General features: G+C 45.8%; 1 protein-coding gene across 1 annotated transcript; it reads left to right on the top strand.

The window, feature by feature from the left end:
* The first annotated feature begins 6,866 nt into the window (after nt 1-6,866).
* On the top strand, nt 6,867-12,816 carry PEX26 (peroxisomal biogenesis factor 26). The gene is made up of 5 exons (XM_051608426.1): nt 6,867-7,331; nt 7,983-8,123; nt 8,497-8,810; nt 9,534-9,680; nt 10,306-12,816. Exons 1-5 carry the CDS (start codon nt 6,952-6,954, stop codon nt 10,407-10,409), a joined length of 1,086 nt encoding a protein of 361 aa, XP_051464386.1. The 5' UTR covers nt 6,867-6,951; the 3' UTR covers nt 10,410-12,816.
* Nucleotides 12,817-13,267: the final 451 nt, after the last annotated feature.

Here is a 13,267-nt window from a genome sequence, read left to right as displayed (position 1 = left end):
TTCATGACAAATACACTTGATGAGAAACACGAGGGCAGATGCTATCTATCCCTGAATGGAAAAATTAAGTTCCAAATCTCTGGGATTTTCCATCCTTAAAGGTCTCATCAAAGTTTATATATGAATCTCATTCTCATTACTTTGCCCATAAGTAATCTTCGTTTGGTAGTGTGTACTGCCACAGTGTACTATTGCTCCTTTCCTTTACACTAGTCCACTTCTTTTCATCCAGATATCTCAGAACATTTAATAAATGCAACTTAAACTACAGAAAAAATAAGCCTTCTGTCAGGTAGGAGACAATGACATGATCCCATCTGTTGCATGAGAAGAGAAGCTGATGTTCTCAGAGAAAAAAAAAAAAAAAAGGAAGAAATCTCTAGTCAATAAACTTGACGTCCAAGATGACTTGGGATGATTTTAATGCTTGAAATATACCTATCCAGGGAATTTCTAATTTTTAGATAAATCAAGGTACTTTTGCAAGTCTATTACTAGTAGAATTGTTTTTTAAAAAATTACTACATTATATAGTTCTTTAGTAATCTTAGAAACACTTGGAGCAGTGTAAAAGTCATTGTCAGGGCCCCCTGCCATGGCTCTAATAGACCTTAAATACCACAACCAGCCTTGCTGGAGACTGTGAGACCCTGCACTTTCTTCCTAGTGGTCCTCCATTTAAGCCCCATCCTTGGCACCCAGACCTGCCCTGAGCTACATTGTAGGTGTGCAAGTCTGTGGCTCTCAGTCTATCTCCTGGCTGGACATTGGTCCTATGTTCTGCCGCCTGCCGCTCCTGACAGGACTCTTGGGGTGGGCTCTGAAACTAATGCATCACCTCACCTTGTCTGGTGCAGTTGATGAAACCTGTCAGCAGCACCTGACACTCCCCACCCTGCTCAGGTGGGTCCCCTGGGTGTCACTGTGCTCTGGTTAGGTAGGCTACTGCCTCAGCCAGTGACTTGTCCCCTGCCCTTTCTGCTCCCCAACACCCTCATCCCCACTGCCAGGTCATTCTCGTACTGGAAATGCTGGAAAAGATCTCACACGCACTTCAGTGCAAAGCCAGCAAGCCACCTTGGTCCAAACCCTTCTCAGTGGTGGTTTAAAAGCAGCCACTGACTTTGCAGCAAAGTGGCCAACAAGCACTAACACCAGCCATTGTGTTACCACTCCCTGGATGAGCCAGTGTTGATCCAGGGTGAGCATAATTTACTGTGCGAGTGCCTTGCTGAATTGCCCTGCTTACATTCGCTGAAGGATGACTGCAGTGGCAGATGGGAGAGTTACATCTTAATGTTCATTTTGATAAACCAAAGATATTTAAAATAAAACCTGCCTGATCTATGTTCAGAAGGGTATTAATTACAGTTCATTAATTTTTCCTTAACATTTGAAGCAAGTTCTTGCCGGCTGTCTACACTGAGTAATTTTTTGGACATAAACATTTTGGATCTAACCCTAAATGAGAAATTATTTCAGATTGGGTAATACAGACTGGGTTTTCAACTTCCTCTGTGAACAGGCCTCTGGAACAAAAACATGTCTAGAAAATTTTGGCCTGCCTGTTCAGCCTGTCTGGAGCTCAGGCTGTTCTCAAAGCTGAAAAACTCCCCAAGAGACAAGGGTGAGAGTCCTCATGGACTGCCCTTCCCCCAGTACTGAGAAGTAAACACATATGTCTAAAGCTACATAAACTAATTAGACACCTAATCCTATATTTGCATCTGGTATTGCCAAGAAAGATGAGAAGGAGCAGTGAGCAAGGCAGGAACAGAGGGAAAGAGAACATCAGCTCATTGAAGAAATGGGAACCAAAACACTGCTTGAGATACCCATTTTACACCAACTATAAGCATACCTCTCAAACCAGTAACCTCAGACCTCAACCAGTACACAGGTCTTCAAAAGGAGGAGAGAAATCCTCCTCAATAGAGACATGCTGCACATTCATTGGTTACATAAAAAAGCTTGGAGGCAAATGAAAAAAAAAAAAGCAATAGCTTCTTAATTACTTTATCAAGTTTGTAAGCAAAATGGCAGGCAGGCGATTGCTCTCCGCTGCAGTCCTCCTGCCAGAGGGGCACACAGAGCACGGGGGGAGCATGCTCCTCATGAGACACAAGACACAAAGCTTGCATCAGCAGAGAAACCCTTCCCAGCAGCACCTCTCCCAAGGCTCAGGCACTGCTACTGTGCAACTCTGCGGCACTGCTGACTTTTCCTAAAACAACCTCTCATCACAACTTCTGTGAACATCACAAGACCTGCCCAGGTAAGAGTCAGGACTGGCAGCCTGAGATGCAAAAGATTTTAACTTCTGTAACATTTTCTGAAATTTTCCAACTCAAGATGCATCACCTGATTGTAGTGATAATTAACAGGAGATTGCGGTAAAAGTGCCATGAAAATGAGGGACAGATGTCTGAAAAGCACTGAAAAAAGAAGTACGGAGAAGTTATTAAGCTAGGTTAAAAATGAGAGGGAACGTTTTCTTAAATGGCCTCATTTGCCTTATGGTACAAATACTTTCAGTATTCACGCTGCCACGTACTACTCCCAGCCAGGAGAGTTTACTTTTGAAAAAGAGGAAAGGTAGAGATTAATGGATGACAACTGATTTAGACAGGTGGGGCTCTGAGAAGATATATTAACTACTAGAAGGGTTTTCAGCTCTAAATCAGTGAGCAAAAAGATCCTGGACTAACCAAACATGATTTAATTGACCTACAATGATGACAGGCTTTTGTATTTTCTCACAGGTAATAACTAGTTGCAGAAAAGAAGAGGCCTTAGGCCTTTAGCCAAATTGGTCACCTTAAAGCTATGAAATGCCCCACCCAGCACTAATTATTACTATTATAACAGTAACAATGAAATCAAACATAACAGCTGTTATTCTCTGACTGCTGCCTTGCCAAGGCTGGTATTTTGTTTGATATGGAATAAAGAAAGAGGCTTAATCACCTTAACATTGCACTTCATTTTGAAAAGCTTTTGCCATTATCTGAGCAAAACTCAAGTTTCAACAAGTTGTGAAAACAACTCTGTGTTTCCAGTTTCCCAAATTCCAGCATTTATACCTTTCACAGTGTTTGTGTGTCTGTGGCAAAGGCTAAACCAGGGATATGCCCATATTTTTATCTTACGTGATGTCCCCACTTGGACTGTCCCTGTGACTACCCCTGTAGGTGCCTTTTCTGCCTTCTACCATCCATGCCTGCTGTTTATATGGGCTTTCAGGCAGCCTAAGCAAGAGGCTTTTACATCCAGGAACTAGCAACATCAGCAGGTGGTCTCAAAATCAGGTGAGTCACCTCTTACTAGTTCTATTTTTGAAACAATAAAATAGGTTTGATTCTGTGCCACCATGCTTGGTGAGATAAGAAAGTGGAGCATCACAATCAGCCATCTGTTCAATGCACAGCCAGAAAGCATTCACCTGCACCCAACTGAGGTCTCTGATGACTGCCTGCCAGGAGCTAGGGAAGCCCCAGATATGGGCTAAGTGAAGGGGTCTGCAGCCAGCTATCTTCATATTCAACCCGGGTGTACTGCTGATGGAAATTACAAGCAGATTACAGGCTTTGGCACTTCATGGTCTAGCCAGATCCAAACAAAATCATGTGGTGATAAGGACAGAGTGCTGCACACTGGGACCTGAGATCTCTCTGGACCCCACTGCTTTATCAAAAAGTTGCTGATAAGCTACCAAGTACTACAAAACTCCACATCTTTCCTAGAAATTATCCTTTTTCTCAGTTGTGTTTAAAAAGCCTTTTATCATTTCCAGCTCTTCTGTTTGTTTTTATATGGGTGTAAGAGTGTTTCGTTCTCTTCAAATCAGATCACAGGGCCCGACTGTTTCTAGCTCCAAGTCTCCCTAATGCTGCTAATCTCCTATTAACAGCCTACTGACACAGAAGAGACCACAGAAAAGACTGATTGCCAGCCCTCTGGCCCTGTGACCGTGTGCTGGTCAGATCTGGATTAATACTTGAGGCGATTTACCTCAGGAGGCCTTGTTACAGGTGCCTGTAACTCAACTCTCCTTGAACTGCCTGGCAGCAGCAGGAGGAAGGGAACCTGTGAATCCACAGCTGAGGCAGACACAGACAAGGCCCCTTGTAAATGGACTTTTCTATTGAAAATTAGGATGAGAGCAGCAAAAAAATGCTTGGCTTCAAATATAAGGCAAGGAGCCGAGCATCAACATCCCATCTGGGACACAAAACCTATCGCAATGCTCCCTCTTACTGTCTTGTCACTGACAGCAATTTTGTTTGCCTTTAGCATTTCTGGTTACTAGAAATTGTTAGCCAGAAGCACAGGCAATCACACTAGCTTCCTCCAGTGTTCGTCTAGCAGCATAGCCCTGCTGCATAGGGTTAATCTGGGTACAAGGGTGACCATTTCAGCTTTAAAACCAGTTCAAGCTGTTCACATTTAAGGAAAGATGGAAAACCAGCATCATTCTTATTTGGTCTGTGTGAGATATAAGTGTCTGTGTGAGAGGTTGGTTCATCAACCCAAACAGCCTCAGACTCCTCTCCAGGCTGGGTTGCACCTCCTGTATTTGCAACACTGTGCTGACTCGGCAGCTCCATGACCCTACATAGCAGGAGGAGGGTGCTGGGATGACAGATCAGGCTGACCAGCTGCACTTGACGTCACCCAGCAGAAGAGAGTCCACACGCTGCATCTGGGCCACACTGGGAATATGCCCGCGTGCTGGGGAGAGAAATGGAGGCAGGAGCTGACACTGCCTACAACCACATCAATCTCTGAAGCTTCTTGTGTGCCCAAGTCTGGAGCTACAGCATCTCTTGTGTCTACTGAGATGATTCTATTTCGAAATTATTTCACATTAACATATTGCCAGTAAAACAGGTAATTCTTCCCAGCCTGAAGTTAAACAATCCAGTTACTGAGTTACTATTATTTGCAGGTCAGAGGTTTGGCCTTCGAGGCACTACACTGTCCCCTCTAGGAAGAGGGGTGAAGTACAAAAACATTCTACCATGCCTTACAGAGAAATTAATCACAGCTATGATTATGGTTACTACCAGGCTGCTTGTTCCACCTCGGCTTCTTAAACCACCACAGTGCAACTCATACAGATCTTCTGTTTAGAGCAACTCCGACCTCTCCCTGATGCTTCTCTACTTCTAACATAACTGCACAAGTGTTGCAGCTTGCATATCTTTCCATAGGCCTGTATTAACAAGGAACATCTGCAAGGAAACAGGATCTGACTCACTGCAGCAACTGTTCCTGCTGCTCACTTCCCCACCTGAAACAACAGTCCCCTTCTTCAAAAGTCAGCTCCAGCACCGCAGCAGCCAACTCCAACATCACCAGTGCAATGCTCTGCTGCCCTTCTAAGGGACTGAATGTGCTTGGCTGCTCTCCATGAAATAAAGTCTTGAAAATTACCTTTGCCTATTGCAAACTTACCTTGTTTTTGTGCTGTCTTACTCCTCTCCTGAGTGTCAGTGGGAAGTATCCAGCCAGTGTGAGTCTTTTAAAAAATTGATTCCTTATCCATATTTGGGAATTTGTGCTGGGCATTAGCTGGTACGAGACATGTTCTTCCCACAATGCACTTTGGGACTTGTAGTTCCCAAAAAGGAATGTTGTTTTCCAAATTGCAACTGTCCAGCAACAGAAAAGAGGAGACTAAAATGCCTTTACCCCTGCCTTTGCTTAGCTGCTGGATCTGTCCTTTTACAACATTTCTGTGCTGTGGTTTTGCTTTACCCAGCTTGAATCCTTCAGGAACTTCTTCCACAGCTGATGGCACAGCGTGTGAGCCCCTTGTATGCACTGCCCTGGTAAAGTGGCTGCTGCAGAGTGCTCCTGCCACTCTGAGGAGCAGGTGTGTGGTCCTGCTTCCTGGAAATAGCTACTTGTAGAACACGAGTTATGAACAAGTTTTTAATCATACGCTCCAAGCTTTCTTCCCTTCTTCCAACACTGAAACGGCATAGAAACTCCTCTTTAGAAGATGTGTTTGACCTTTTACCACATTCTGTATTAGCATATGGTTGTTAAATTATTATAAAAGGGGATCAGCATAAGAACATATAAAAATCCTGCTTGCCCTGTAGAGATTTATTTTTGAAGACAGTTTGCACCGAGTGCCGCAATTACCTTGTAACCAAGACACCCTATATTGTTTTTAAATAACAACTAAAGAAGCACGTGAATCGCTGCCTGTAGGGTACTGATGGAAACGCTGTTGTTACGCCCAAACTCCAGCTCCTTTAACAGCGTTAACGTGCTCACAACCTCGGAGACGGGGTGACGGAGGAAAAGGCCCCGGCGGGCGAGGAGGAGGCCAGGAGAGGAAGGCGCTCATCATCCCGCCCGGCAGCTTGCCGGCCAGGGCGTGCTCCCCAAGCGGTGGAGGAGCGATCTCCCCTTCCTCTCCCCGCCACAGCCCCCCTCCAGCCGCCCGGCTGTGGCGAGGGAAGCGGCCAGGCCACAAGCCAGGCCGCCTCACCCGGCGGGCCTGCAGGCCCGAGGCGGGGCTGACACCCGGTGGCCGCGGAGGGAAACGGCAGCGGCTGAAGCTCTGCCCGCCTGCTCGCCAGGGCAGCCCGGCACAGAGGGCTGCCTTGGCAGCCGCACAAAGGGGAACCTGAAGGGGGTTTCGGCACGGCCCAGCACCCACCCCCGGCCCGGCCCGGCCCGGCCCGGCCCGGCCCGAGCGCGGCGATCCCCCAGCCCGCGCTCGCAGTGTGGCCGAGGGCTCCCAGAGCCCGCGCTTCCAGCCGCTAATCCTCGCGCAGGGCCGGCTCTGCCGCCTCCCCGGCTGCCGGCGGGGCGGGGCGGCCCCTGGGGAAGCCGAGGAACGAGCCACCCCTCGGGCTCCTGGTCCCGGCGGCCGCCGCTCCCTCCCGGGCCCCGCCGGACGCCGCGTCCCGCCGGCCCGCGGGGCGGCAGAAGATGGCGGCGGGGGCGGCCCTACGGCTGCCGGAGGGCGCAGGGCACCTGTCCCGGCCTTCCGGGGCTGCCTGCCCGAGCGGAGCGGAGCTGAGCTTCGGAGGGGCGGCAGCGCTGGAGCCGGAGCCGGAGCCGGAGCCGGGGCCGGGGCCGGGCGGGCGGCGGGCGGCGGGAGGCGGGGAGAGCGCCGGCAGCCCTCCCAGCAGCCCTCCCGCCGCCGCCATGGCGAGCGAGCCGCCGGCCTGGAGCCCGGCCTCGGCACAGGCGGCCTCGCTGCTGGAGGAGGCGGCGGATCTGCTGGTGCTGCACCGGGACTTCGCCGCCGCTGTGGAGAGATGTGAGGCGGGCTGCGACAGCCTGGGCCCCGGCCCCGGCGCCGAGAGGTGCGGGCGGAGCGGGGGCCGGTCGGCGCTGGGCAGCGAGCGGCCGCGGGGTCGGGCCGGCTTCTGGCTGCGGGCCGTGCCTGCGGTGTGCGTAGGGTTGTCCTGCGCTTTTTTGTGGGTTTTTTGTGGTTTTTTGTTTTTAATAGCGGGCTTTTTTTGGTTAATAAACTGGGTATTTTTTATTTTTTTTTGGCCGGGGGTTACGAGCCTCTTAGGTTTGCACGTAAATACTATCCGTATGCATGGCCGTAGCATCGGCGGCCCTTGCCGTGGTTTTGCCTAGCTTTTTCTTAATTATCCAAATTAACGGAGGGTGTCGTGTTGCTAAAAAGTTGAGTTAGTAATAATTTAAAACCCCGCTTGGCCTCAGCTGCTGTGTGGTAATGGCCTGCCCGTGTCGATGTGTTCCGTACGAAGGGATCTGCAGGTGTCTGAGGGACGCGAGGTGGGCCTGGGAGCCCTCCCTGTGTCATAGGCAGACTGTGCATCTTCTTGGGAGATTGAATTTACCTTTTTATTGGATGTGAGGCAAAGGAAGGAAGGCAGCTGTTGGAGAACTGTAGAGTCCTTAGGGTGGGCAGCAGCTCACCGGAAAGGATGCAAGGGGAAACGTGGTTTTAAGCACTTACTTAGGTGCCTTTTCGTTGCCAGTTCTGCAGAAGTGAAATGCTCCCTTTGTGTTGTGGGGATTCAGGCGCTGGCTGAGATGAACCGGTGGAGAGAAGTTCTGTCTTGGGTCCTACAGTATTACCATGTCCCCGAACATCTGCCTCCAAAAGTTCTGGAGCTGTGGTGAGTTTCTGTCTGTGGCTGTCAGATACACAGGATTTGCATTAACTAGTATTAATAGCAGGCCAGACTTGAACATTGTGTGATATTTTCACTCTGTGTAGTGTGAGATTGAAAGTGGGATGGGCCAGTTTTTGACCTGTGTGTGCTGGAGCATGCCTACAGATTGCTTCACTGTGATACGAGTAGAAAAGGATGGATGCTGAGAAGCTAACATCAGTAGCTGCACCTGTTGTCCACCTCAAAAATCTCTCTGTGCTTCAAGAGTAGACCATGACACATGGCTTCATTATAGCTGCTTGTGGGTAGTAAGTGTCAGTGATCTCAACTTTTACAAAGCATCAGTGTTTTCTAGTATTTTTTTCTTGTATTTCAGTATCCTGTTATACAGCAAAGTGAGAGAGCCCCAAGTGATGCTGGAGGTTGGCAGTAGCTGGCTGAGAGACCAAGCCAATAAGAACCTCCTCGAGTATGGTTCATTGCTGGAGCTCTACCTGTTGCACGTGTTGCTTCCGCTTGGCCAGTTTGAGGGGGCAGAAGAGCTTGTACGTGGCTGTGATGTTCTTGACAGTGAACAGCAGCTGGCATTTCTCGGGACCATTCGTGAAAGCCGGTGTCAGCAGACTCAAGGGGAAGAGATGCACTCCACTGATGAAGAGCAGCAGGATGCAGCAACAGAATCTGTTTTGGGTAGGCTTTCCCCCTGGTGTTTGTGCTCCTCTTCTTTCGTTAACATTTGATTTCAAGTGAATTGGTCCCCTACTTACAAAGGGTAGTAAGTGTTAACAATGTATTCAGAATTGTGTAGTGACACACCAGCCACAAGGAAGTCCTGTTGGGTATCTCAGAAGTAAATGGAAGACTTAGTGATCCATTTGCCAGCAATTCTAAAGTGTGTTTAGTCTCTGCTGATGTCAAGAGATAAGAATTATCTTCCAGGTTCAAAAGTAAACCAGAATAAATGTATTAAAAAAAAAAAAAGTACAAAAGGGAAATTAAAACTACCTAGCAATCTTTTAAGGGTACATTTTGTTGGCTCTGTGTACTCTCTGCTTCATCTCCATTTGCAGTTCAGCCTATGTAGAACAATCATGTTTGGCATTTAAAGCACTGTTTCTCCTCCAGAACTTAAATAACTTGACATTATGTCACAGGAGAGAAGCTGGCACTACTGTGGTATAAGATCATATTATATTAAAGTAGATGACTTAACAAAAGGTATAATGAATTGTATTACAAATTTGTACTGTTTTTTCTGGTCCGTATTATTAAAAAAAAAACCCAACATAACTGTCATGCAATCAAACCAAGGACAGTCTTATTTTAGTATCTTACTTTCTTATTATCTGTATCTGTGTGATTACTTTTTTTACTTCACTTTGTCCTAATAGCCTTTTTGTTCTTGTACTCTAGGTGCTCTGTCCCAAAAGCTCTTGGCCATGTTGACATTGCTACGTCGAGCATTGAGGTCCATGTCAAGCCATTTCTATTTACTTCCTTATAAAAAGATGCTCTTGGCTACTTTTCTCCTTTACCTGGTGGTGGTGAGATTAGATCCAGGTACAGCATAAAGATTTCTGATTTTTTAAAATTTCATTACGGTTACAGAGAAGAAAATTACTGGTTTTAGTAGATTTGGTCTGTGTGAATGTCTCACCTCTGGGAGACACAAAAACTGGGTCACAAAAAGCTGTCCTAGACTGATCCTCTGCTTCAGTCAACTTTAGGAGCTACAAGGAGACTGTCTACTGGAAGAGTGATTGCTTTCTAGGGCTGTCCTGTCAGGAGAGCAGAGTTGCCCTGAGCTGCAGTGTAGTAATGCATTTGATCTGCTTATACTGGAGTTTCACTAGTGATGGCTGCTGCTGTCGCTGAGGAATGGGCTGGTACCATGATGTAGAGGTGGCATCTGGGACATACAGGGGATGAGTATTTCCTCTTTTGCTGGGTGGCAGGTTCTCCATAGCTATTCTCCAAACAGACCATTGGAAAAGACTGAAGAAGGCTTGCTAGGGATGGGAGCAGCACCCTGAGTGAAGGCCTAAGTACTGAACCAAATGGAAGGAAATAAGATTAGGTTAAGATAAGATAGGTTTTGATTAACTCTAGTTAGTTCTTTTTTCATATGTTTAGTGTATCTCAGATTATAAAGAAAGGCTCTTTTGCTTTTTGTTTGGTTCTGCAGCTTCTCCCACATCACTGCCGTTCATTTACAAACTGGTCCAGCTCTTCCGACAGGCTTGGGCAGCTGTCTTTTCTCCAATCCATAGGCCTCCAATTCAAGACTAAGCATATTCCGTCACAGAAAGCGTTGTTCTCCGCTGTTGTGTGTCAGCTTGTCTTGAGGATGTTACCAGGCTCTTCAAGGACTGTCAAAATTAGTATCCTAATTGACATGAGCACTTGTAACTCTTGTGTGGTGACAACTTCGTTTCTTCAGATGGGGAATAGTGGTGTATGAATTTTGAAACCACATCAAGTATTCCTGATGTTTTCCTCAGCTCTACAGCACTGGCCTGTCCAACACCGGGGTAAAGCCACTCCCTCCATAATTGACAACTTAATAAGAATCCTTTTTCAAACACTTTGCTTTGGATGTAGCTCTTGAGTGAGGGTTGTGTAGCCAGTTAAGAGCTATGGAAGAAAGTTTTACCCTTACAAGTGCCAGGCAGTTCTACGAACAAGTGAAACAGCTTTCCTGACGGCACAACTGTGAAAGGCAGCAGAGTACCAGTAATTAAGGGAATATTCTGTTTTGCCTGAAGACATCTGAAAAGCCCAGTTCCTGCAGCATGGGATTTAGGACAAACGTGGAAAAAAAATACCAGAGGAAATGAAGGCTATTGCATTTTGAAGGCTGTGGTTTCTCTTGTGACCGATGCCTTCTTGTATAGGTGCTCTTGATTTTAGTCAAGTTTAATCCAGAAAGGTAAGGTGGTGGGCCACAAAGACTGTTGTGCTGCGCCTACACTTCCTAAATGCAAATTACAGCATTTCATGCTTCCCTGATACATCATAATTCTTAAGAGCACATACTGGTGGTAAGGAAATAGATTTATTTTTTTTAAACTATATTCTGTATTACTGTCTAATTGAACATCTCAAGTTGTTGCATTAATTTTACTCTTTCCCTGCCTCTTACTTTGTTTATGTAGGTGTTTAAAAGTCTCTGTATGTCTAGAATCTGACTCCCCCTCCAGCCCCAGTATCTAAATCCTGGTTTATGTAGGAGCCAGTTAGCAGTGCTTTATAATTCAGAATAAAAGTTTATTAATAAGTAGAAAGAGATTATTTCCCTGAGATCCCAAAACCTTGCCCAGATCTGTGGCAAGAACATTACTGTCTTTGCAGAAGATCTGTTACCAGACTGACCTTATTTCTGACCATTTGGGGCAGAATTTGGAGTAGAACATGAATTTCTTCTCCATCCATCTACTTATGCTTACTTGACAAAGAGTAAATTCCAAAGGAGAGAGCACTGTGCTACTTAATTAGTGCTTCCACTGGAGCAACCTCTTGTTTGCTGGAGAGACAAGTTAAAGGTAAGGACAAGGCAAACGAGTTGCCTGCTATCCCAGCATCTGTGCCAAAAGGGTGCAGGCTGGCTAAGGTCAGCCCAAACTACAAAATGTTGAGCAAAGCAGCCTTTTGGGTGGGCAAATTCTATCCCAACACACCAAACCTGTGACAAATACCTAATATAGATCCCAGTACAACAGTAGTTTCATTCAGCTTGCTCCTTTGTCTTTAGGAGTCACCATACCCTGAGGTGTTGGCTGTTTCTGTCCTCTTCACAGGGATAGTAGGCTGTTGGTGCCTTTAAACTCTTTGTGATCGGTTGCTTTGTTGTCTACCAGCCACTTTGAAAACAGTTCTGTGTTCTTCTTGGATTATCCCACTAGAGAAAAACTCCAATCATAATGTCAGTTAAACTGAGACAGGTCAGTCATGAATGCAGTAATGACCTTACTTAGTTATCTCAGAGTAAAACCCAAAATAACCCCATATCCCTCCCCAAGGTTTTTGTCTCTGCTAGGACTTTACACCAGGAAAAGTAGCACATAATGTGTCACCTTATTAATAAGTTATTTTGTATATATTCTCTGCACATAGGGAAGAGCTGCTCTTGACATTGCTAGATGGTTCTTGTAATCCAGCTTTAAGTGTAGTTAAAACTTTGTAACCAACAGTTAATGGGAAACCAGGCAGAATCAAACACACAGGTTCTATCTGAAGTTGTGCGCTTTCTCGAAATGACTATGTTGTATCTACTGGCCCCCTGCTTTGCAAGGCATCCCCTTAAGTACTTTGTAAGCCAGTTAATGAAACAGGAAACTTCAGTCCAAAGTCGGGCCAAATTCTTTCTGAATTGACTGTTTAGGTAACAAGCAATTTTGGCTCTGTTTTTCTATTAACACTTTTAGTTATGGCAGAGCTGCATTTTGGGAGTTGGGACCAGGGGTCTGGGCAGGCTATACATTATGTTTAGAATGCTGTTAAATGTCATACCCGGTCATTTATCAGGACTTCAACTTGATTTTAAGTGTAGGTTGGTAACCTTCACTTTTTTGGAGTACTACTGACTTTGCATGTGTTGTATTTAATTCAAGAAGGCAGAAAAGTTAATCAGGGTTTTTTTTGCAATTAATATTAAACTGCGGTATTTAATTTTCACAATAAAGTGACTACTGATTTATCTCTTTGCAGCGTTGTTGATTTGTGTGGTGATTAAGTATAAGAAAACTTTTGCATTTAATGTAGTGATACTCTACAGTTTTCAAGGATTTTCTGGAAATGTTTCACTACATGTCCTCATTGTACAGGTATATTTGAATTAAGTAGAGTTCAGTGTGAATCTCATGACATTGACAGAGTATAAGACTGCATTTTTGTAGGAGCTCAGAGAGTGATAATTACTTTCTATGAAAGATCCAGGTATTTTTTAATATGTAGGTGTCTCTGTGTGTCTTGGGATGGCCAAAATCAGTATTCTCAAGAATAAAGTACCTGGTATTTCTCTTGAGCTGTGTTTTTCTCTATGCTTCCATTATATCATGGAGAGAAAAGACATAGCCATGGGGATCCTACTGTTTAAGCCTTGACAGAGACAATGTGTGTGTGTGTGCGTGCCATTTGTATGTGAACTT

The sequence above is a fragment of the Apus apus genome, chromosome 1 (genome assembly GCF_020740795.1).
Source record: "Apus apus isolate bApuApu2 chromosome 1, bApuApu2.pri.cur, whole genome shotgun sequence".
Classification (NCBI taxonomy): Eukaryota; Metazoa; Chordata; class Aves; order Apodiformes; family Apodidae; genus Apus; species Apus apus.
The sequence above is the reverse complement of the archived record's forward strand: the minus strand, read 5'-3'. Positions and strand labels throughout refer to the sequence as shown.

Coding starts and splice junctions, on each gene's coding strand:
- PEX26 (XM_051608426.1), top strand. CDS start 6,952: ATGGCGGCGGGGGCGGCCCTACGGCTGCCGGAGGGCGCAGGGCACCTG. Junction 8,124..8,496: donor CCAAAAGTTCTGGAGCTGTG/GTGAGTTTCTGT, acceptor CTTGTATTTCAG/TATCCTGTTATACAGCAAAG. Junction 8,811..9,533: donor AGCAACAGAATCTGTTTTGG/GTAGGCTTTCCC, acceptor CTTGTACTCTAG/GTGCTCTGTCCCAAAAGCTC.